Genomic DNA, 26,688 nt, shown 5'->3' with positions numbered 1-26,688 from the left:
TTGTATTTTAGCTCATTAGAGTAATAAATATCAGTATTTCAAGAACTTGTTACTGTTCCTGACCACCAAAATTTGGTTTATTTTATTGAACCACTCCTTTATAAATGGTGCAAACAAATTCAGCTTGAGCAATTTATTCACATTTTGCACCAATCAAAATTACAGATTTAAGCTATTTCTGTAGAAGTGCAGCACTAGCTTAATATGTAATATATTGTAGACCCGGCCTGCTTTAATTATAACGTACAATCATAGTCATTGTGATAATCAATCACTCAGTGCTTATACTATAGGAGCCTAGTGAGATGAGATGACATTTCTCTCCTATGGCCTCAGAACCATGAGAGAAATCTCATCTCACTAGGCTTTTATAGAATAAGCACCCTGGCCGCATTCGTTTTTAAGCTCCATGGAGCGAGCAGAGCGTTTTTGACGTCACAATGACGTAATATGACAGTTGGTCAAATTATGGTTTTGCCAAATTACGTCATCGTGACGTAAAAAACGCTCCATACGGAGCTTAAAAACGAATGCGGCCATTATGACATTTAATCGCCGACATACGTTTTTTGCCGGTGATTGTGACGCAACAGTCAGAAGTCGCTGAACAAAGATTACGTGGATTTGTTCTATACAGGTAACAGGGTGTGTCCCATAAGTAATGGTAAATAATTTAATGGGGGATTTCTGGGAACAAAATAATTGGATTTAGCACAGTTTATCTCAGACGAAAAGTCAAGAGAAACAGGGATACAGGGGGTCAAAGTAATTTTTTTAAATAACTCAAGAATAACTCGCGAGTTTTTTGGTAAATTTAGATATTCGGGGGTTTTTGCGGATGGCAAATTTGTTTGCAAATGCAAATTGTTTATCAACTCAGTTTTAAGCCAGATTATAGAGAGCACCACTTATAACCACGCTAACTTTTCTGGTATACTCCAGTGACATTAACTGCATCCCGAATATCTGTTTCCCAATATCCTCTAACCAAAAAAGGTATACCTAGTTAGTGTTCCTATATAATTACCGGTTTTCAAGATATTTGCAATTAACATATTGGGCTCGATCGATTTATTTAAACTAAAAAAACCTAAAACTTTTTTCATAAATGAAAGTTCAGTAAGTTCTGGTGGGAATAACTACCCATTATTGTTCCAAAATGTCTCAACAGCATTTTGAATAATTTGTCTGTTATCTACCATTTTTTCATTCTCAAAAGGCTTATTCATACACAAAAATCTGTAAGATTAAAAATTTGAACTTCGTGCCTGGTTATGATATTTGGCCGATATTTCTCGATCAATTCGTCGATTCGGAAATATTTTGTTGAAATAATTTCTCACTTGCAATCAGAAATTAGCTAAGGCTCCATCCTTCAAGATTACAAATTGCAATCATGTATGGCACCACTTCAATTGTAAATATCTCGAAAACTGTTGATCTTAAGGATACCAACTATAGTATATACATATGTAATACTCGAGTTTCAGTTGTATATTTTTGTTGTATGTATAAAAGTTAGAGTGATTTTAAAGCAAATCATTTGTTGTAGAGTTGGCGTCCTGTATTAAGCTGGCTTAAAACTGAGTAGGTAGATAATCAATATTTGGCACTCTCGAATACCTAATTTTATCCAGAAACTCTAAAGTGGATTGCAAGTTATTTGAAACAGTGTATTTTAAAAATAAAACTTAGACACCCTGTTCCCTTAACTTTCCATCTAAAGTAAGTTGTGCTAAATCGAATTATTTTGACCTCATAAATACCCCACATAGCAAAATTGTATGCCTGGAATATGCCTGGCAATTACTTTCAGACAGGGGTATATTCTCAAATATATGCCAGATATGTGCCCAGTATATGAAAGTATATTCCCAATACGTGCCTGGTATATTACTTTGTCCCTTTAGTTTATGTGCCAGGCATGTTTCTCAGGAATCTAAAAATAACATTGATGTAGACGGAAATTTCAAAATTTTTATTTTTTTTTTGTTATTTCAGTAATTTTTGTAGTTTTGGTTTGGTTTAGGCGTAGTAATCTTCTTGTGCTTGAATTAGCTCAACGGCTGAATGCAATGTAAGGTTTTAAAATAAGAGATATATCATATTTTGCTTTTCTTATATCCATTTATAGTTTATACTATATTTTCATTATTCTCATTTAATCATTCAGTTTGAAATGTTAATCTTGTAACAATTTTACGAAACTGTTTTCAATTTATAACAAACTATACTGTTTATACATACACTTCTGAGATATACCCCTGGCATATCTACTTATTGGAATATTTAAAAAGTTAAATTTGTACAGCAGCTGGATATATGCCAGGCATATTCTCAAATTCATATTCAGCTAGTCATATATGCCTCGCATGTATTTTTCACATGATAACATACATATGTACAATAAAAGGCCGATAGATCCACTTAAAAAGAAACTATTTTCTGAAAACGACTCAAAAAAGGTTTTTTTATAAAATCATGAAAAAAAAGTAGGTACACTTTTTTCATGATTTTTGGTGCAAAAAGTGCTTTTTTTTTGTATTAGTGCAATAAAGTATTTTCTGCACTAAATGCTATACCAGGTGTCCAAGAGCACCCTGGACATAGGAGATTAACATGGGAAAACGGTTTTGTTTTTTTTGCGCCTGTACGGTTAATTTGATTGAAAAATCGTATTAATGAAAATTGTAGTACCTATCACGGACTAGTTTTGTGTATTTTTTTCAGATCTCTAACTTGAGCTCTTTCGTCGTAAAACACGAACAAAAATGGGAAAATTTAAACTTTTTACCTGCACTGTATAAGCGGTTGCCGAGCAACCGTATCAGCAACAATAACCTGTTTATCCGTTGCTCGACAACCGCTTATACAGTGCAGGCTAAAAGTTTGAATTTTCTCATTTTTGTTCGTGTTTTACGACGAAAGAGCTCAAGTTAGAGATCTGAAAAAAATACAGAAAACTAGTCCGTGATAGGTACTACAACTTTCATTAATACGATTTTTCAATCAAATCAACCGTACAGGCGCAAAAAAAACAAAACCGTTTTCCCATGTTAATCTCCTATGTCCAGGGTGCTCTTGGACACCTGGTATATTTGCTGTACTTATGTCATCAAACAAGTCGATTTAAAGAAAAATCTTGTATGTAACCCAGGGTAAAGTCCTTTTTTGCACTTACGCGTTGTTAAACTGAGGACAAACGGTTACATTAGCAGACCTTTTACGAATTTAATTGCTGCTTAGACTACAATCAAAAAAATTCAACAAAAAATATTGAGCTGTTCTCTAATCCTATTTAAAATGCCTGTAAAATTACGTAATAATGTTTAAAACGAGTTTCTCCTCTATTATTTTTAAAATTACAATTTATTCTATTACGTTTCAAAGTTTTAATACTTTCAATTATTATTTCTAGGATATAGTTTCTCTCTAGGATATTTCTATTTCAAAGGTATATGTGATTAACTGGTTGCCTATCTTACGTAGCAAACTCTTGAAAAAACAACCGTTGGCCGTTGGCGGGAATCAGTGATGACATTAGTCAGGCGCAAAGACACGTGACGCGTAATTGGCCAATCATCGTCGTCGGCAGGAAAACGTTTGTATTTGTTTTGCACTTTTGCAGTTGCAGTATCCACAGTCCGGAGCAAAGTTTACGGTTTTTGTTTAATTTATCCAGTTTTGGTGTGTGTACATTGTTAAAGTAGGTAAGTACTGCCAAACGTAATATTTGTTTATTTCCTAAACATAATAGGTATGCTTTAAATTTGCATGATGAGTTTAAATTTATTGGATCAATATTATTGATTCGTGGTGTCCTGGCTTGAATTTGACCATAGATAGGGCGTCATAAAAGGGTGTTCCAAATTAGGAAAGTGATCAGTTTTTAAGAAAGAATCTTCTTGAATGATTTTGGTAACTTTCATTTAATTTAAGGCCGGACTTTTTGCTTGTTCGGTTGCCATGTTTTGAGTTGAAGAGATACAAAGTCGGTTGTTAAATTAGGGCATTCAAAGATGCGCATTTTCGAGCTTTGTAAGATGTCGTTTTATAGTATATTAACCCCCGTTTGGCACTGTCGTACTTTAAGCCAAGCTTAAGTTAAGTGCGGTTCAGACTGTGTAAAATACAGTTAAAAAAGTCACAGTCTGGACCATGCTTAACTTAAGCTGGGCTTGAAGTTCAACGGTGCAAATGGCGGTAAGTACCTAGCAATTTACTGATCGATGACAAAGTTTGGAGGCTGAGCGAAGCAAAGCCTCTAATTTGTCTGAGATCAGTAAAGCTATTACTGTTCGTGATGCTTACACTATTTTTTGTACGGCTTCAACAAAATCATCCTAATTATTAAATAAAATGAAAATAAACAAATTCCCTTCAATCCTGTATGTTACTTCCCGTTCAGCTGAACGGTAAGTACAGCAGGTATTTACTTCCCGGGTTGCTAGCCCTACCAACCAGAAACTAGATAGGAACTAGTCCTTCCCGCCTTTAAAACAGGTGCTGTAAACACTCAAAATTATACAAGTCGTACATAAAAAAATACAAAATTCTCACTACTTCCGTAATTATCTGGAAAAAAGCGAAATTTTGGAAAAACGTTCTTAATTTTTTCTAAACTCCTTTGAAGAGACAAATGAAAATGACTGTCACATCGTCACAGTCACTTTTTCTCCTCTACAAGATGGCGTAGTCAAATTTGGAATCCGACGTTTCGATTTTCCGAAACCATCATTTGCTTTGTTTTTTCATATCTTGGATTTTTGCATTTTTAAATTCAGCTTTTTTTCTGGTTAAAATGATGTATCACATCATATCATATATAATTTGGTAACAAAAAAATTCAAAAAATGTTCATTACTTCCGGAGATATCCAACAAAAACCGAAAAAGTCAAATTTCTATTTTATTTTTTTACCTCTTTATTATTGATTATTTTGGAAAATCAATGGCACCTTCTGGAGGCACTTTTTTATGCTCTTCAAGAAAATAGCTTTAGTTTTCAGCTCCGACGTTTCGTTTTTTAGATACCATCATCAACTCATTTTTTAGTAGCTACAGATTTCCCAAAACTATTGATGTTTCACACTTGTCAAAAAATTATACCTAGTGTACTAGGTACTCTAAGGAGCAATGAACCTAATTTTTAAATTATATCAAACTAAATTATCTACTCGTTATGGCAACATATCAATTTCAATTGCTTAATTTATTTAAAAAACTTAAAGTACCAAGTACGTAATACACTAGGTATACTTTTTTGACAAGTGTGACACATCATTGGTTTCGGAAGGTCTGTAGCTACTAAAAAACGAAACGTCGGAGCTGAAAACTAAAGGTGTTTTCTTGAAGGGCATAAAAAAGTGCATCCAGAAGGTGCCATTGATTTTCCAAAATAATCACTATAAAAGTGGTAAAAAAATAAAATAGAAATTTGACTTTTTCGGTTTTGGTCGGATATCTCCGAAAGTAATGAAAATGTTTTGAATTTTTTATACCAAATTATTTAGCAATAAAATGCTCAACTTTGCCTCCATTTATCTAAAGCTCTATCAACTGTAGTTTCTGAGATAGCAATGTTAATGCCTTGAATTTGTAACACCCTGAAAACACCGGGTGCAGTCGTTTGCACCAAATTACCATGATTATTTCCTTCCTATCAATTTTGACCAATCGCTATCAAGAATTAGTATAACAAGTAAATTTTAAGTGGAAAATCACTTAACAACTGTCAACTTAGCTGTCAGCAGTTTTTCCTAAAAAAAATTCGAAAAAATTTCATGCAAGTTTGACAAGTTGCCTTGTAAAAACAAACTTGATGGTTTCTATGCTGTGTTGAAAAAAACATAAAATAGACACTTCTTCGAGCCAACACCATCAATCGTTTGACACTCCTCACAGCAACATAGAGAATAGTGCTACTACAAACATAATTAAAAACAATCTAACCGATATGGCTAACAATACCCCTGTAACCTACAATAATTGTAATTTTTATATTAATTGTAATTTAAAATGAGTTGGAAGTAATTACCCTTTCTAGCTTGAAAGTTATTGTTCTTATTAATTATTGTTCTTATTAATTATTGTTCTTATTGTTTTAATAAAAAAAAATGTTGTATTAAAATAAAATGTTTATTTAACTCAGGAAATAATCTTACCAAATATTCCTCGTGCATCTAATTTTTTCTGTGGAAAAATTGGAATACTCGTTTCTAAGTAATTTGTTTTAACAACTTAGAAACTCGTTTTTCCGAATTTTTCCGGAAAAATTAAATGCACTAGGGATATTACCCCCGAATATGCACCGTTTAGCGGATTTTTTTAACGGTCATTTTAAATATAATATTATCGTTTACAATTACCCCTATTCCTATTTACATTTACCCCACTTGACCCTAGTTATTTAAAATAATTTTATTTTTTTAGAATCCGGTCCAGGATGTTTTACCACCCAGTTTTGTTGAGCCCTCAGCATCAGATGGGCCTTTTCGTGCCTTGGCTGGCTGCAACTCGCGGAATTAAAGAGGTCCCTAAAGATAAAATCTCAAGCGCAGACCTGATTAAGTTGTGGTAAGACGAAATTTGTACAGGGTGTTCCGATTTAGTGTGTTTTGACAGGGAAACCTCATTTCCTGGCTAGATAGGAAAAATTAGTGTACCTACATGTCTAGAAGCCGATTTTTGAGAAAAGATCAATGGCAGAAACCGTATTTTGATATCTTTTTTCAAATTTTGCCCATTATACTATTATTACTTTTTTGTTTATTAAAATATCAATGTGAAACAAAAAAATTCTTTAGGCACTTTTTCGATGATGATTTTAGTGGAGTGCTTGGTTTTCTGTTAATGTCTTTCCTTTTCTCAAAAATGTACCTAACTTTATTATTTTAAATTGAAATGATAGTTGGCTATGACTTTAAAATAATGTCCATTTTATGCCGTTTACTACAATGGAAGTACATGTCTATAGTTCATCTTAAAAATAACAGATTTATTACACTTTTTTGTTTATTCAAGTTGGTTTTGTTTTCTTATTTTATTATAATTATTTTCTAGCGTTAAAAAATAATTTGTTATTGGGTTTATATCCGTTAATCATTGCAAGTTTACTTCATATTTCAGTGGTTTGTAGGAATAACTATAGACATACGTACTTCATCATGATCATCAATCAGCCCTCTGCGTCCACTGCTGGACATAGGCCTCCCCTAGTTGATTGTCCATTCTTTTCTGTCTTGCGCGCTACTAATCCAGTTTTTTGTAATTTTTGTAATGTCGTCTGTCCAGCGAGTTGGTGGTCTTCCTCTATTTCTTTTATCGGATCTGGGTCTCCATTCAAGTAATCGTTTTGTCCACCTGCCATCTTGCATGCGAGCCATATGTCCTGCCCAGTTCCATTTGAGTTTAGCTGCATGTACGACCACATCAGTCACGCCTGTTCTTCTGCGTAATTCTTCATTTCTAATGTGGTCTGTGTTACTTTTAGTTTCTTAGCAGAAGCCTTGGTAAGGGTTAGTGCTTCGGCGCCGTAGGTAACAATCAGTAGAACAAATTGGTTGAAAACTGTTCTTTTCAAGCATATTGGAAGGTCGCTTTTGAAAACGTCTCTAAGTTTGCCGTAAGCCGCCCAGGAGAGTATAACTCTGTATCTCGCATGTTTGGTTGGCTTTGGATATGCTTATCTCGTGGCCTAGATATGTGTATTTATCTACCCATTCTACCTCAGAGTTTTCAATAATTAGGTTGTTGCTAGGGACGAGATTTGTCATACATTTTGTTTTTTTTCGATGTTTATTTTTAGACCTACTGTTGTACATACCTCCTGAAGTACATCGTGGTAAATGTTTAAAAATATTCCTTTTTTTTTATAGATATTCGATTATGAGTTCTATTTAAAATAAGAAAATTATGTCAATTATTGAGAAAACGGAAGGCAGTAGCAAAAAACTAAGCACGCCACTAGAATCACATCAAAAAAGTGCCTTAGGCATGTTTTTGTTTCACTTCGATCTATTAATAAACAAAAAAGTTGTGAAGAGTTTTAAAAATTTGAAAAACGCCCTCTAGCGCCGCGATCTGTCAAGATATCAAGATCACGGTTTTTGACATAATCTATTTTCATAAATCGAGCCCTCGGTCGAGCCTTAAATCCGGACATCCTGTATATTCAACAACTATTATCTATATGGGAGTTTGTCTGGGGGGGGTTAGCAAGCATATACAGCGATTCATAGAGAGCAACTCTCCCGATCCGAAAAAACGATTTTCCTTGCGTTTAGCCGTGATGTTGGTTTACGGCACCGTATTGGTTTTCCGCGCCAAAGTGGAACAACTCCAAGGTGATTTGAATCCACTTTTTGATGTTGTAATTAAAATTTTATTTTTGTTTTTAATTTTAGCCAGAATTAGTAGTTGTGCTATTGAGAAGAAAATTGAACATATTAGGTATCTAGAAAGTTTGTCTGGGCTTAACTCTGATAATAAGAAAGAGAAAAATGTTAAGGAGAAGAAGCGTGTTCCCAAGAATATAGTACACACTCCTTCGTCTTGGTGAGATATTTTTAGTAGGAATTAAAAAAAATATAGGTATTGATTGTTTCTAAATAGGGAAGAAATCGGAGCAGTCAATTTGAGAGATGCGGAGAAGAATGTCGAATTGACGAAAGTTCAAGCCAGAGTAGAAGATATCACGTTACGAGAAGAACCGCCGAAATCCAAGGTTTGTTTATTTTATTCTTATTACTTCCATCTACAGGTTGTTTATTAAATATTTTTACAAACATTAAGAGGTAAATCACTGGTCAAATCCTAACAAAAAAAAAATGAAATAAATGTTTCTGAAATCGATCTAGAATTGACAACTTAGCTTCTACTTCTATCAAATTTGTGAAAAATAAGATTTTTACTTCAAAATGAATGGGACAGCAAAACTTTGGTCTTTTTTGAGTGGCTGTTTCTTCAAATTGATTCACTCGATTTTAATATTTTTTTTGATGAGTTATTTGAATACCTAGGCCGTGAAATGGTATTTTTCCGGTCGAAAGAAAGTTTGACGTCCGAGGCCGTCTTACGGCCGAGGACAACAATCTTGAAGACGAAAAAATTATTTCACGGCCGAGGTGTACACAAAATTTTTTGTTCAAACGATATTTATTTAGAAATTCCTAATTTTTGATAAACAAAATGAGAATGGTCTAGCAATCATGTCATGATTAGTTTTGACACCATGACACAAACTCTAAAAGACCTTTTCTTTATGAAAAAGTAGCAAAGGTTGGAAAATTAGATTAATATTTATTATAATGTATTATAATTTACAGATTACGGCTGTTTTATAATGCATCGTATTTAATTTGTTTATTTTGCCAAGGGGGACTTAAAAGTGTCTTTTTGAAACTTTAAAACCAAGCCAAGATTTTCCTTGTTATACTTTTAATATTTCAAATATATTTAATATTTTTTGGCAGAGATGAACTGAATTATGATGATGAATTGAAGTACTTACCGATCTTTCTTTTTTCCAGAACCACACAACATATCGCAAAAAAAAAACAGTTTAAAACTTTAAACCATATGCTAGATTTGGCGCATCAAATTTTACAAACATCTTTGTAAATTATTCCAAAATATGTTTATTTTGGATATAATTATTGGATGGATTATCTATTTGGGTTTTAGGCTTACTTTTTAAACTAAATGTAAGAATTTCGAGAGTAATATTAAAGTGACTTAGTAAGTTCAGGATGCGTTTTGGGGCAACGTGAATGTTCTGATATATTTTTTCAAATATAGCCTAAATGAATTCTATTTTTTTTTTCTTTCTTCACAATTGCCTTTTTAACTTCTTATTCATTTTGTACGATTTCGGCCATCCGAATTCATGGCCGAAATCTGAAATGTAAACTGTACAGTGTGTATTGTCCGCCTTCTAGTGTTTTAATTGTTCGGTCCCCGTTGTACACTTTCATGGCCTGATGATGCCTTTTTAGGCGAAACATGTAGCCATTAAGACCCCCTTTTTATTTAAAAAATATAGTTGAGACTGTAGACTTCGAGTTTTTTTTCTTCGATTTATGTTTGCTTCGGTCTCTTTGAGAATACGGACTCTTTCTTTGATTTGTCAAATGGTTTAACTCGTGAACGCGTTAGAAAAATTATATAGGCGGTTTCATAGCGTCCTGCGCCTGCCGGTTCCTAGACTCCATCCTCTCCAGTCCCCTGGTTGCAGGTTTCGTTTCGACATAGCTTTTTTTATTCCGCCGGTCCATGTCGCCCTGGATCTTCCTCTTTTCCTCCTTTCTGTCGGCGTCCATTTGAGGATCTGCTTAGGTATTCTAGTATCTTCCATCCTCTCCACATGTCCATACCATATTAGTTGTCTACGTTGGATCTCTTCTACTATAGTTGTCTCTTTTATCATTCGTTATTTTTTCCAATCTCGACCTTCTTGCTGATCTACGCCAAAAGTCCATTTCTAAAGACAGTAGCCGGCGCTCTAAATTTGTTGTTAATTGCCAGGTTTCACATCCGTACAGCACTATACTTTTGAATATTGAGTGGTATAAGAGGTGCTTCTTTTCTCGAGAGATACATTTGGAGCACAGGATCGAGTTCAGGTAGCCTATCACCTTTTTCCCTTTTATAATTCGGTCCTCTATTTCTTTCTCTGTATGACCTCCGTTATCAATTTTTGTCCCCAGGTATGTATATTCAGTGCTTAGCTTATCGTTTCGTTTTCTTGGGGGTGAAGGTCATCTCTGTCGTCTCCAATACATAGATATTTGGTTTTGGAACGGTTTACCGACAGCCCCCATTCTTCGTACTTTTTTAATAGCTTTCTTGTCATATACTCTAAGTCTTCTTTGTCTTGTGCAATAACAACCTGATCATCTGCAAAGTGCAGGGTGTATAAGGTTCTGTCATCACTTATTTGTATGCCCATCCCACTACATAACCTTCTCCATCGCCTCAAAACTTCGTTCAGATAGATTTTAAATAGTGTGGGAGAGAGACAACAGCACTGCCTTAAGCCCTTCGTAACTGGAAAGCTGTGAGATTTTGTTTCTCAATTTGATCTTAGATGTAGAATGGTCGTATAGTTGTCTGTCCGCAGCTATTAACGTGACATTAATTCGGGACCTCTCTAGTACTTGCCACAGACAAGAGCGGCCGGCTCGAAAACCAGCTTGTTCTTCAATTTCCAGAGGACTGTACTCTTCCTCTATAAAGTTTCTGAGAACTTTCCCATAGAGACGGCTCATTGTACTGGTAACAAATATACACCTATAGTTAGAGCAATCTTCGTTTCCCTTTTTGTGAATCGGGGTAATCCATGCTTCTTTCCGTTTAGAGGGAATTCTTTCCCCGTTAATATATCTGGTAAACAGTTCCCTTATATTCTTTATGAGTTTTGCTGTCCCAAATTCCGCTGGTATTCCTTCTGGTCCCCTAGTTTTTTATTTTTCATCGATTCACTTGCTTTTCGTATCGACGCTTCGCTAACGTCCACTGGTGGGCCCTGTGCTGGATACCCTTTTGGAGAGTTTGTGAAGATATGACACTCTATTTGAGTTGTTGTGAGTCATGTTCATGTTGGTACCATTTGCTCATCTGAATTGGTTGAAAGTTTACTTTATTTACGGTGTTGGTTTTTAGGTTTGTGATTAATTTCCAGGTTTCCGATGATCTTGTTCCTCCTAGGTAGCTGTTCACTTCAATACATTTTCTTTCTCAGGTGTCGTTTTTGTTCTTCTTCATGTTCTTTTTTTTTTTTCTGTTCTCTCTAGTAGGTTGTACTATCATCTAGGTCTTTGGTGTTTAGCCATTTCTGATTTCTTGTTCTTTGATGTTATAGTCGTAGTAAAATTGAGATTATTAATCGCCAATTAATATAAGAGTTGGTTACAAATTTTTTTCCAATGTCCGAGGTGGGACTCGAACCCACGACTATTCGATGACGGACTGGGCATTTAACCCGTCACGCCACCGAGGTCGGCAAAAAACTAATTGTCAGTTGTATACGCGACACGGCAAACCGAAGTCATAGGCACCCTTGAAAATGACAGTGACAGTTAGTTCTCGGTAATAGTGTCAACTAAATAAACTAGATAATGAGGGCTAACTGTCAACTAAATAATGTGAGTGTATTTCTTTCTGTTTAGTACAAATAAAGAAAGATAGAACTATACTGAGAGTAATTGGTTGCCTATGATAAAATCGTGCATTAAGTAAAACATTTGAAAAATCATGCATTAATGGGACTCATTAATAAACGATTTTGCATTCGTTATCGTCCATTAAAAAAGACTGTTAAAAAACGCAGTAGTTTAAACTCGTTCATAGGAACTCCAATTATTATTTAATTTCTTTTCATGATTTGACTGCCAGGACCAACCTCAATTTGATGATTTGGGCGGCTTCTTGATGGACATTGATTCAAACACTGAAAAGTAATTATAACTTAAGAATTAGCAATTGGGGTACTTTTAGTAAACAGTGGCCGTATTTTTAGTGTTACAAAAGTGAATCCTAAGGTGATTGTAACTGAAGTCGAAGTTCATCAGGAAGACCGTGATGCACCGCGCGGAGAAGTTACGGAAGCCGTTTCATCGGTTGCAGTTCCTGAGTTACCAGCTGAGGTAATTAACTAATTATTGTACAAAACAGTTGTATTATTAGTTTCTTAGTTAACCAAATTTATAACGTATTTAGGAAGAAATTCAGTATGTTATTCAGCCGCTGGAAATTGATGGCGAGCCCGTGCCAGTACCCGCCAGTACTGCACCACCTGAACAAATGATGGTAAGTCTCTAGAAAGTTACATTTTTCTTAGTAGTTGACAACATTGCTAAAACTTAAAAAAATATTGACAAAAATATGCGGGTTAAAACGTCAAAATTTCATGGATTAACTAGATCCATAAAGATTGTGAACAGACTGTGGTTTCCAATTTTTGTTATGTTTATGAAATATCGACAATAACTTCTTTTTCTTTTTAAAATACGAAACTGGATTTTTTCGTTGTTTAAATGCTTATTTTATTCCAACTTCACTCACATGAACTGGGAAAAACTGACTGTGATATGTAAATTATAAAAAGGAATTACCTATAAGAAGCGCTCAATATTGTCTTTAGAGAAATTGGGAACATTTTCAAAGTTTCTAATTATTTTGGGCATGTGTGTCTTTATTGCAATTAATTGAGTTGTTTCAGTGCAACTAAAATATTTATTTTTTTAGTTTTCCTTGATGTTTTCTTATTTAATCATACTTGATTTATTTTGTTCTAAATTAGAGAAGAAAATGTAGCGTACCTATTTATGCAGTATCCAAAGAACCAATTTACAAGTACGCGTATACATTTTACAACTCGCCTTACCACTTCTAGATAATAAATTCTGATGAGTTTGAGGGTGTAATAAATACTCGTATATTGTGGAGAAGGTTGCGTGGTTTTTCACCACTTTTACTTTAATTAATGTTTAGACTACCGTTTTGCTGACAAATTCATTCAAAAATCAAAATTTGGTGTTCTTTTTGACTGATCTGGTAACACCGCAAACTCGAAAGTATTTTGGAAAGAGAGTTTGGACCCAACCTAAACACCCCAAATGTCAGCGAAAAGTAATTTGGGTCATTCTCTAATATACCATCACCGTGAATCACCCTATATAAATAGTATTAGCGTATTTGGTTGTCTATAATAAAATTGTTCATTTAAATAAAACAGATATTGAAAAATTATGCATTAATGAGAGGAACGATTTTGGGTTCCCTCTGAGTTGCGGTTCGGTGACGATATATTGGCTGTGGTCGAGGAGGCCAGACTTCTTGAGCAATTTCATTTCGATGCTTAGATATGGAGTTGCGTTTTAGGGTAATGTCATTTAGACAGTCATGTAGGGGAGTTTTTCGTCAGAACGGGTTTTTCACTGTTCCAGCCATATATGTGTTCGAGTGCCTAATTTTCCTCAAGAAACATCTTAGACATTTTTTTTATCAGCCATTCATTACACATGATCACGGTACTTGCAATAAATACCACTTGTACAATTGTCCTAAGCATCGATGGACATCAACACAACAAAATGGAAACAAACTGCATGTACTCAATGATAACCATATACAATAAACTGCCTGCAAGGATAAAGGAAATTAACTCGATTCAGGCTTTCAAAAACTCTTTAAAGAAGTACCTATGTGATGTTGAACCCTATTCACTTCAGGAGTTTTTGGGCTTTGATGGACAATGATTGAGTGAATGAGGAATAATAATAGATAGGAAGGTGGTACTTTCGGTCTAGCAGTATTTAAAATTATTCTAGGTACTGTAAATTTTATTTTTTTTCTTTGTGTCGACTAGCTCCTTTGCGTTGTTGAGTAAGTTTTAATTCAAACAATTTGACGTATTTCAACTATAAAAGCATTTTATTTATTTATTAATCATCTTTGAAAACAGATACTTTTTGATACTTAAAAAAATGTTGTGCTTAACACATGCGGAAAGCATCTTTCCTGCTCTTTAACTGTTTGTCCGAACTCCACTTTGCGTCCCTCGGAAAACTGCAGTCTCGTACGGAAAAATACCTTTTTTCACACTAGTTAGCTAAATAACTGTTCCGGATTTCCGAAAAAATTTAAACTTTATTTGAAACTGCAATGATTAAATTTCACATCAACTGGTTTTACTATATTATTAGAAACTTGCTGCCAACTTTTCAGAACAATGTTGTTTACGGTTTGTCTGTAACGGATTGCGACGGTTCATTGTGGTCCATCCTGCATATCTCTATACTGACGCACCATTTCTTTTTAGGATGAGATCCAAGTTGTGCCGGAGGTTCCGGCCCAAGAACCCGTAAAAGAGGTACAACAAGAACCAGTCGGCGAAAGGGAAACGACTATTGATGACGAAGAGCAGTTTCTAGTACCACAGGTGAGCAAAAATGCCGTTTTTAATATTGTAATAACTAGTATCGCAGTATCAAATATTTTAATAGTAAATGTGTTTCATTGCTTTAGAATGGGCAATTTTAATATTAGAAATGCAATTTTTTTACTATGCCAGTTTTTATTGACAAATAAAGGGTTGTTTTTCCTGATCCTTTTTTGATCTTTGCTCTCAAAGGGTCATTTAAACATGTGATCACAGGTGATAAATATAACTCTTTATTATTTTCTTTTTCAGCAAGTAGCGCCGAAAACTAGACCAGCTAAAAGCATCTACAACAAGTTATTATACATTCAAAAATTAGGACGACGTCGACCTAACAAAATTTTTAAACACCAGGTAACTATTATACAATCCTAAACTAAAACGCTTGAGACATACATATTCAAAGGAAAGACCCTGAACCTGACCCTGGTTTTCTTCAGTATTTTCGAATCAGTTTGCCCTAACTATAAAATTCAGTATACTTTAATAAGTTGGAATGGAAACGCTTTTAATTTGTCACTAAGTGTATATTTTACATAAATAAGTGATTTTGAGATATTTTATTAAGTCAAATTACTGAATAACAACTATTTTCACATAAAAATAATTTCTTGTGTCATCCCGCTAGGATTGATCGCGTTTTCGAAAAGATGTAGTTTTTATAAAACGATGCACAATTACATGAACGTTGAGTTGCTATATCCAACGATAAAAATAATAAATATTATTAACACAATCAAAGATTATCAATTTCGAGTTATTTTACTCAATTTCACAACGGTTTGAACCGCCTGGTAATTTTCATTTGCTAATTTTTGTTAATTAATAATAATAAATTATTTGAAGACAAGAACTCTTTTAGACATTGAAAAGACACAAATTGTCCATTTGAAACTTATTTTTGAATAAAATCCTTCATTCAAAGAACTGCTCTCGTACTTTGAAAATTAACAAAAAGACAAGGTTTTTTCCAAAACCGCTCAATATGTCATATTTAGATCAATAAAAACGATTTTCGATAGTATTTATAAGCTTTTGGCCATTATAAACGATTTTTCTAAGGGTTAGGATGTTTGTAGAAGCCTCTGGCCATTTTAAAAGCTTTTTCTAAAAATTAGGACATTTGTAGAGACTTCTTGGCATTTTAGGAGGTTTTCGATAGTATTTAGAAGCCTCTGGCCATTTTAAAAGATTTTTCTAAAGTTTAGGACATTTGTAGAGGGTTCTAAGCATTTTAAACGATTTTTCTATGGTTTAGGACACGTAGAGTGTTCTGACAATTTTTAGGAGGTTTTCGATAGTATTTATAAGCCTTTGGCCATTATAAACGATTTTTCTAAGGGTTAGGATGCTTTTAGAAGCCTCTTGCCATTTTAAGACATTTTTCTAAAGATTAGGACATTTGTAAAGACTTCTGGGCATTTTAGGAGGTTTTCGATATTATTTAGAGACTTCTGGCTTTAATAAACGATTTTTCTACGGTTTAGGACACTAGTAGTTAGAGTCCTTTGACAATTTTTGGGAGGTTTCTGATAGTATTTAAAGATTTCTGGTTTCTGATACAAGAATAAGTGCTACATTTCTGTGAAAAAGTTTTAATAGATATGTATTAAATTAAGGAAATTAATAATCACTACCATTATCTATTTAATTAAAAATCTGCCTGTATTTTTCCTCGATTTGTTGCAATTCTTTTGTTCTGCAGATTAGACATATTTTTAAATATAAAAATCGGGGTTAAAGTTGTGCTCAAAAATACTCAAATATCTCTATAATATATCTGGGAATCAGTAAAGCGACTTAATTTACGATTCATTTACTTCGAAAATCTACAAAATTTCTAAATACAGAGATGTGATGTGTCGTCTTTAAATAGTAAATCAGCAATTTTAAACGATTTTACCGCAAATTTATTATTAGATTGAGCTTTTTAGGAATCCTTCTTCACCCATTTTGGAATCACTTGATGCCGTTGTAAACTTTTTTTAATAAGGGAATATATCTAAAACATTACAAAAATAATTTAAGTATAAAACATAGGTTCCGATGTATGCAAAACAAGAAATAATTGATAGTGAATTAATCAAGGAATTAATGGTATTAAAATCGGATCGGTCGCGAATTTGCTGGAGTATTCCAGGCGACGAGACGTGCCTCGTGACGTATGAGCTGTTTTTGCGTGTCCTCATTTTTACGTAGAAGGCGACGATTTTTTTTGTGAATTTACTATCGGTACGTTTCTAAATCATCGCTAATGTTCAGAAAATTTTCAACCCAAAATAAATTTGGTGCAAAACTTCTATTGCTTCTATCTATTCTGTAATAAACTTTATGAGGTAGAAAGTGTACTTACTAAGTAATCAGATTTTTATGAATCTACTTAACTAGTTAAATTTGTTATAAAGCAGGCCGCACTCAACGGCGCTGATATACTAGATGATATTGCTCGTTTCGCTCTTCTACTACCAGATTTCGAAAAAATACCCGAAGAGTTTACCATTGGTCTGCCAGATTTGGATAACATACTTGAAGAGTTTTCTATTGATAGAGCTCGTCAGAATGACGTCCCAAGTGAATCTGGAAAAGCATCTTCGGGGCCGTATGGGTAAGTATTTGTAACTTACAATCTATAGAGCCGCGGTTTTCATAGATTTGATAAATAGGTCACTGTTCCAAAGCACCGAGTTGAGGACCCCGTTGTTGACATCAGAAACTTCATTAACTCCAAAAAAAAGACGACAAACCGAGTAAGTTTTCTTTTACTCTAACTTTTACATCCAAAGTTGACGTAAAAGTTAATTTTTACAGGGAAAAAACCATTTCGGAAAATATGCCTCCGGCGGCCCATGGTGCTGGTTTGGAAACTCCCACCAAAAGAAAGAGACTGTAAGCGTATATAATATAAACGTATGTAGAGTTGTTATAATTTTTTTTTTGTAGAGAGCCTCGACTTGTTTCTGTTGCAAGTCCGACCAGTGCTGTACCCCTACCTTTCAGCCATGTTCCAGATATAATGGACGAACAACCTTGTCCAATAATAGAACAAATTCCCGAGGCTCCAATAATGGAGCAAATGCCTCAGATGTCGCTACCACAGCAGATGACAAAAGAAGAAATGCGCTACGAACCAATACAAGAGACCGTGGCACCTGAAAGGTAATATTTTTCGATTTAAATAAATGCGTTCAATAACTAATTAATAATTTTGCAGCACCAGCGATGAGAAACAATTATTTGGCACTATCTGGTAAGTTCTAGCAATACATTGTACGGACGAGATGTACAGGGTATCTAAAATTCGATGGTTTTATGGGGTAACTTCAAAACTAAAAAAAATGCAATGCAATGCGGTTTTTGCCAAAGGAACGATGATGTAGTCGTACCTTCCACAGCTGCCCCCTTTTCTGAGCTACAGGGTAATTTTGAAAATATGACAATTTGAAATTTTATTATTAGCGACGCAGAAGAACCACAAATGGTTTTCCATACAAAATTTAACGTAGAATCCTAATATCTAATCCGTTTTTTTTTTCTGAAACACATCGTTATTAAGATATTAACCAAATATATTTTTTATTAAATGGGACACCCTATTTATTTTAGCAGATTTGGAATAAGCGATAAATTATTGTTATTGTTGATTCGAAGCCATAGACGTATTTTGGGGTCAGTGTTTACTGGAGTGTTTACAATGCATGTCTCATTTTAACTCATTCTTATGAAAAAAGATGGCCTATGTTACTACATCTTAAAACTCAGGTTAATACTGCCGCCAAAATACGCCTCATGAGTAAAACATCAAATAAATATCACCTGTCGTCTGAGTCTTGAAAGTATTACAAGAGGTTCTCAAACGGTTTTTGCAGGTCAAAATTCGCATTCCTAAGATTCTCAAAGTTGAGTGAAAAATTGGTTAAGTTTGAAGCCCTCTAGCGGCCAAACGGTTTAATCTACTAACAAGTGTTGTCATATCTTTAGAAAGACCATTTCATTGGCTATCTATTGACATACAAAAATGTGTACAGGGTGTTTCAGGTTTTAATACGCAAACTTTAACCACGTATTCTACGTCAAAAAAAACTGTAGTTTGCTCCTCAGTGCTTTGCTCTCGAGAGAGTTTGTATGGTGACATTATGTATCAATTTTCTTGATTGTCTCTTTCCTGGCAGTTCTATTCTGTGCCAGGTGTGTCGCATCCGGCAGACTATGGCCCATCATGTGTTTGATATAAAAACTAACGGGTGTTCAATAATTGGTATGGTCAGGTCGCCTATGGATGCCAATTGTCACAAAAAGCGTATGTCTTAGATAACGTTGCAAACAATTATTATAGTATAACAGCTGTCAATCCGCCGGTTTGATTTCAAACCATATACGAACTTATCAACGGCCCTACGTTCATGCTAGAACGAGAGAACCTCAGCCAACTACGACCATAACAATTATTGAACCCCCGTTATATCGCTATACAGGTGTGGTAAATCCAAAACCGACCTTAGGAAAATCGTGTAACGGACAGAGACACATAAATGATTGAATGCGCGTGACAAAGACAAAACACCTCCAAAAATTTTAAGTAGGCTATAATTTTGCATCAGTGTTGTCAAACTGACTGATTTTACCGACTGGATTTGAGGTTAGATTTTAATCGCAGATGACAAATGAAATATTACTACAATAGGGAGGTCTCGTAACGCTACAGCAATTCGACTGCTAAATGAAAAATAAGTAATTTCATTCAAATCGTTAAACAAATTTGACAGAAATCGGACTAAATACAGCTCACACTTACCGACTATAATAAATTAGGAATAATCCAACAACAAAATTAATTTTGTCGACGCTATTGGATACTTGGCGTTTGGCCACAGCGCGCTGAAAATCTGGCCTACTTCATATTTGTTCACTTTTCTGTCTTTGTCCCGCGCATTTAATTATCTACGTTTCTCTGTCCGTAACACGGTTTTCCTATGGTCGGTTTTGGATTTACCACACCTGTATATTATAATATAAACTATTTGCTATATAAACTATATTCCAAAAATGTTGTTTTAGATTTAGCCCCACAGATTTTTTTCTAGTGCGCCATGTTGTTTTTTGTATCATTTATTTCTTTCGTATCTGGTTTTCAAGCAAATTGTGTTTTTATTTTCATAAAATACATCTCACTTTCATAATGCACATTCGTAGCGTGCAAAATTTCTTTTACGGAATAACCGAGTTATTACGCTTTAAAACCCAAAAAAAGAGGGATATCTGGGCAGCCAAAAATTGTAACATTTTAGTAATAAATCTGCAAGAAGTGGTTTCTCCTTCAAATAAGTGGACATGTATGTTGTCATTTTTTAAAAGACCTCATTCTAAAAGAAATACAGCCCTCTAAAGCTCAGAAAAATCGTTATTTTTGTACCTAGTCTCAGACCGTTTAAATTGAAAACCGATCAAATTTGGTACAAGGACTTGAAACTGATGCTCATTACTATACTATACTATATTATAATCAATTATCATCCCTTTGAGCGAAGTATAGAGGTATAAAAATTAATGTAGCTTAAAATATGAACCATTTATCTTGTATTGACACGCACAACTTAGACTAAAGTTACTTTCGTCAAGTAATAAGTATCAGTTTTATAAGTACTTGTACCAAAGTTGGTCTAAAATTGCTTCACGGTCTCAGAATTATGACAAAAATACACGATTTTTGAAGCTAAACTTTGGAGGACTGTATGTAGTAGTAGTACGACTGTATCTTCCTGGGAACGAATTCTTTTCAAGAATGACAAAAAGCACATGTCAACTTATTTTTTGAAGGACGAACCTGTGACGAACTGTTTCAGTTCAATGTTTATAAGATAAACTATCCAGTTTTTGCCCGCTCAGGTATCAGTGTTTTTTTGAATTTTAAAACGTAATAACTCAATTATTTCGTAGACGAAGTTTCAAATCAAAATTTTACAAGAAATACTTTCTTTTCCAAATTTAACAAAGAATTTAAAAAAAGTGTCATCTTTGAAAAATGGCTAGTGACGCAGAAAATAAGGAAGGAGAATGAAATCCACCCCCCTGTATCTACCCAACTAGACAATTTTGACAAACATCATGAACACTACGTAATCAGTATTAATTTCATTAGTGCTTGTTCCAAATTTGATCAAAATTGTTCTAACAGTCTGACAGATATGACAAAAATAGTATATTCTATATTAAGAGCGGAAAGTAGTTATTTGCCGCTTGCACATGAAAATTGCAGCTTGAGCTGAAAAAAGCGGCAAAAGTACTTTTGGCTCGAAATATAGAAGATATTTTTTCGACGACTGCTGTGGGGTGGAGTAGAAGGACAATTCACATCATTTTCGTAGCTCGAACTCATTGTCACCGATAAATCACTTTGACGGAATGGCTTTATTTCAAACCGGTATGTCAAGCGTTATTATGAAAACGCCGAAAAAGTTGGTGGGTAGATTGTTAGTAGAAAGCGAAAACGCTCTAGGACAGAAAATTATTCACTTTCTGTACACGTGCGGCAAATAACCACTTTCAAAGTCAGTAGTCGAAAAAAACATTTTTTAAACTGACATTTGGGAGTGTATCTTTCTTAGGAAGCATTTTTTTTTAAAAAATGACATAATGCATGTTAACTTATTTTTTGATGGGCTATCGAATGGTGAATTACTGACAATTAAAACTGGACCACCCTGTCTATACATAAAGATATTATATACTATACATAAAGAATGCGGCAAAAAAGCAAGGGTAGAGTTAGATTGTAGACGTCAAAATATTAGGATTCCACCAAACATGCTTTAATAAAATGTTGCTCCTCTTTGATATACAGGGTGTCAAAGTTAGTAGTACTAGTTAGTACTACATAGTCTAAAGGAGAGGGATTTCCATAGAGTTAAGCTAACGCAATTCTTATTGTTTTGAGGTCTGAAAGTATTACTTATTGATTTTTCGTGAAGTACTCGTATTTAATCAACATCTATCTCATTCATTAGGTTTACAATTTGTTAAATGTCAAATATCACCAAATTGGCTCATTCTATCGATTTCAAATAAGGATACCTTTTCTTCGGAAAAAGGAATCGATCTATCGAATGCGTTACTCTAAATTCTGCTAGGACGTCCTATAAAAGAGTTTTAGATGAAAATAACATCAGAATCACGCGTAACTAGCGCCCTCTCTCAGCTGACGCAAAAACGACATCAAATTCGAATTTCCGAAAATTTCATGTATCTACGATGATATTTACAATAATTATTAAATAAATTTTAAAAATAAAGAAAAACTTTGACACCCTGTATATCGAAGAGGAGCAACATTTTATTAAAGGTACGAATGTAGGGGGGTGATTAACCACACAGCCTTCTCCACAATAAATTTATTAAGTCCTCAAATGTTACTGAGGAGGTACTGCTCGACATGTTTCGAGCACATAAGTGCCCATCATCAAGAGCTCAGATGAAAAACGTGTGCGCCTACTGTCGTTTTACAAAGGGCGAGACAGCAAGACCCAGTTTTGTTGATTTTACATTAGAGAAAAATTTAGATTAAAAAATAAAAATAAACTTAAATTAAATTTTAAAGTTTTTCGTGTAACAATTTTTTATCCAAAATAAGATTTGTTAATGTTTCAAATTTTGTACTTTAATGTCTAATTTTTTCTCTAATGTAAAATCAACAAACCTGGGTCTTTTCATCTGAGCTCCTGATGAGGTGCTCGAAAAATGTCGAGCAGTGGTTAATCACCCCCCTACATTCATACATACCCCTCCACTGTAAGAAAATGGACTACTTATTCTTTACCTTTATTTTATTAAAGCATGTTTGGTAGAATCCTAATATTTTGACGTCTAGAATCTAACCTTGCATTTTGGCGCATTCTTTACGGAACACCCTGTATACATATAAGCAATCTTTATTTCCGAGGAAAACGGCTATCGACCTACAATGGTTTTTCTGCAATCAAACAAATATTTCACACCTATTTTTTCCTTTTAAACAACCCAACATTTTACTGCGAAAAAAACCTCAGTGAAAACCATACTTATTTGGTACACCATATATCTGTGACGTAGAAAAGGCCCAGGCCCAAATTTTAACCAAACGTCAACAGTTTATTTTCTAGTGATTTGTGTTTAGGAAGTTATCCTCTGCTGGAAAAAATGCAGTTTAAGCGTTGTGTTGTTCAAACGTGTTCAAAAAGTTGTAGGAGCTGTCCCAATAAGATATTTTTACGAGAGCAGCCGAAAAAGCCGAAAGCTGTGGAATGAGTAATTTGCGTCCTGACTTTCACGTACGTTATGAAATTGAAAGGGCTTTCTCTACGTCACAGTGGTCGTACCCGACTCATTTTAACTTTAAGCTTTTTAGAAAGTTACTAGGGATGTAATATTGAAATGTAAGACCTAATAGCTCGTTGTAAGGCAGGTATTTTAAAATTTTTATATGTGGTAGACGACTCCATTGTTCTTTTCGTGAATAAAAAATGGTTTAAGTCACTTGCTGTATAAATAACTATTAGAACAAGGCAAATCGAAATGGCCGGGCAAAAATTCACGTAATCTTTTATAAACTGGTAGGAATAAAACAATTAAAACATGTCAAAATATGGCGGAAATGTCACGAGATACTAAACAAACGGTTAAAAGTTATAACCATTGTCAGAACCGGGTTGAACATAAAATCTCATTTCTTTTTGGTAATTCTTAAAAAAATATGAAAACAAAAATAATGGAAAACCTCCAAGTTTAGACAAGCGTAACTCGGTTATTTGGAAAAATATGAAAAAAGTGTAATGTTATCATGGAAGAGTTCAAGGCGGATGTAATGAATGACAGGAAAGTATTTTTTGGGTAAAATCCGCAAAAAAAGTGAAGCAGTAAGGAACAAGGATGATAACCCGGCGACACGTATTTCTGCTTTTTGGCCAAAAAGCAGCAACACATAATTAGTTTGATATGATTTAATAATTTGGTTTTGATCTTTTTTAACACTAAAAATAAAGTTTAAGCTGTTTCATCAAAACTCAATTAACCAAACATATATATTTTTTTTAATGAATGAGAAGTACAATTAGAAACTCTCTTTTTCGAAGGAGGAATGAACCTAATTTAAATTGTATCAAACAAAATTATCTACTCATTATGACAATACGTATATCAATTTCAATTGCTTATTTTATTTAAGAAACTTAAAGTACCAAGTACGTAATAAACTAGGTATATTTTTTTAATAACTGTGACATCATTAGTTTCGGCAGGGTTGTCGCTACTAAAAAACGAAAAAAAAAGGTTCAGATCCGTATTTGAAAAATTGTAGTTGATGGACGTCGGAGCTGAAAACTAAAATTATTTTCTTGGACAGCATAAAAAACTGCCTCCAGAAGGTGCCCCATTGATTTTTCAAAACAATCAATACTAAAGTGGTAAAAAAGAAAATCGAAATTTGACTTTTTCGGTTTTTGTCGGATATAAAAATTTTGTAATTTTTTTAACAAATTATTTTGCAATTAAATGCGCAATTTTGCCTCCATTTAATTAAAGCTCTCTCAATTATATTTTCTGAGATATAGTTGGATTTTACCTTTTGAGAATGACGTCATCTTTTTACATCTTTGTTTATCGCATATCAAACATATGAAATAAACAATTTTAGCAAAAAAAGGCACGTTATTAATTTTGTCATCCTGTCGAATTAAAAACGTTGACATATACTGTCACTTTGATATAAACAAATATCAAAGGTATAAAAATGCTGCGCTACAATGAGCAAGCCCAAATGCTAATTCTAAATGTGCTGCTTTTTTTGGAGTGCGAAAAGAAACATTTTCCAGATGTCATCCCCATTGATTATTCCAATGTGTATGATAGAGCATCAAAGGCTTTAAAAGTTTCAAAATAACCGCTTTTATGAAAAACAAAGAAGTTGGTAATGTTGGTATGCCAAATTACTATTTTCGCTTTATTGTGCAAAACACAAAATCAATGAACATTAATAATACATTATGTTATTAGGAGTAGAAGAGATCTTTAAGTGAGTGTAAAGCACATCTATTCACTGAATGAATGATGATTAAACTGAAACTCTCATGATCATGTGATTTTTAAGGCACTTGATCATCAATCACATCCGAACGCACTAATTTTTCAGAGAATTTGTAGGTTAAAATTTGTGATCTAATTTCAGACATGCGTGTTTTTTCACCTACTACTATGCATATAGTCAAAATTTTACCCTTTGAGAATAGTAGGTGAAAAACTACGCATGTCTTAAATTAGATCACAAATTTTAACCTTCAAATGCATTGAAAAAATGGCGCGTTTCGAAATAATACTGGCGTTTTTATAACTTTGATATTTATTTAAATCAGTGACAGCAAATCACAACGTTTTTAATTAGACAGGATGACAAACTCAACAACGTGCCTTTTTTGCTTAAATTGTTCATTTCATATGTTGGATATGCGAGAAACAAAGATATAACAGGATGACGTCATTCTGAAAAGAAAAAAATTCAACTATATTAGAAGTAAGACACCTGGTATATCATGACCCTAAATCACTCTGTATTTTTGTCTGTGAGTTTTTGTGACGCTATATTTTTTATTTTTAGGGCTTCTAGAATTCACAACGTTCTGCAAACTAACAATAAGTTAACGCCATTGGAAATTTGCAGAGAGCTAGGTGAACCCGTTACCAGACGTCATATGGGAAGAATATTTGCCAGTTTATTGGGTAAGACCGTTAGAATGCTATCTTGACTTTTTGTTTCCTTTTTTTTTGTTATAGCTTGTTTTTATGTGTTGCTTGTTAATTTTTTCTAGAACTCCGTTTTGGTGTTTCTATTTTTTTAACGTATACTTATAGCGTGTGTTTTTATAGTTCTGTGCAAACAACAGTTGGTTAGTTTGCATCCCGCCGAAAACTCTTCAGAATTGGAGTTTGCTGAATTGAAGATTGTTTCGTAAGTTTTGACATTGACACAAGTTAACTATGTTCCAAAATGGTTTCTTGAACTTTAATCTATTTTTTTTTTTTCAATAATACATTAATATGGGTAAGGTGTTTGTAATTATAATAATAATTTTATCAATTTAGCATTGTAGGAAGGAATAATAGTTGTTTTACTTCACATGTCAAGGTATTGTTTAGTCAATTTTTAGGTTAACTGTCTAGGCTATTTTTAATCATTGTCAATTTAAAGTATGAAATTTTTTAAGCTGTATATTAAAATAAAAACGGTATTTAAGTTTCCAATATTTCAGTGTCATGTTTTTATTTTTTTATTACTTAGTGAAACCCTATATTAATAGATCACTCTGTTAATTTGGATAAATTGATAGCATAAATTAGTTTAAATTAGAAAACTTGCAGTATTTTTCCTGAATAGTCAAAATCTGAGGTCAAATTGACATATGGCAATCACTTTTAAATTTTTTACATGTTTCGATTATTTTGTTTCAGAACTATGGGATCAAACGTCTAGGGGTTATTCAGTGCAACAGTAGAAAACATTTGAGTATAGGGACCCATGTCCGGAAAACTGTCACTACGGCACTAAGGCCCTAAAACACGTTAAAATTTATAAAGACGATGAATTGCTTAATAGTATATTATTAAACGAGCTTTTTATGATAGCCATTAATCCCTAAGGGGGATGTTTACGTCACGAGCCGCAGGCGAGGGCCGCAAATCTCCCGTGGGATTAATGGCCATAAAAAACGAGGATAATACTATACTTTG

The 26,688-nt window shown here is 33.8% G+C and overlaps 1 protein-coding gene across 2 annotated transcripts; it reads left to right on the top strand.

Annotated features, from left to right (window-relative positions):
- Positions 1-3,575: 3,575 nt before the first annotated feature.
- Positions 3,576-26,204, top strand: LOC145725679 (uncharacterized). 2 transcript variants are annotated; one of them, XM_081974528.1, is made up of 17 exons: positions 3,576-3,710; positions 6,432-6,575; positions 8,217-8,344; positions 8,405-8,555; positions 8,613-8,724; positions 12,393-12,454; positions 12,517-12,643; positions 12,717-12,806; positions 14,821-14,940; positions 15,193-15,294; positions 17,349-17,545; positions 17,604-17,687; positions 17,749-17,826; positions 17,881-18,096; positions 18,152-18,187; positions 25,559-25,680; positions 25,828-26,204. In XM_081974528.1, exons 2-17 carry the CDS (start codon positions 6,445-6,447, stop codon positions 25,911-25,913), a joined length of 1,842 nt encoding a protein of 613 aa, XP_081830654.1. In that variant the 5' UTR covers positions 3,576-3,710; positions 6,432-6,444; the 3' UTR covers positions 25,914-26,204. The 2 variants fall into 2 exon arrangements, with proteins under 2 accessions (XP_081830654.1, XP_081830649.1); XM_081974523.1 differs by having other exon boundaries at positions 17,346-17,545.
- Positions 26,205-26,688: the final 484 nt, after the last annotated feature.

This window comes from Ips typographus, linkage group LG1, assembly GCF_016097725.1.
Source record: "Ips typographus isolate SLU linkage group LG1, UJ_Ityp_2.0, whole genome shotgun sequence".
NCBI lineage: Eukaryota > Metazoa > Arthropoda > Insecta > Coleoptera > Curculionidae > Ips > Ips typographus.
The sequence above is the reverse complement of the archived record's forward strand: the minus strand, read 5'-3'. Positions and strand labels throughout refer to the sequence as shown.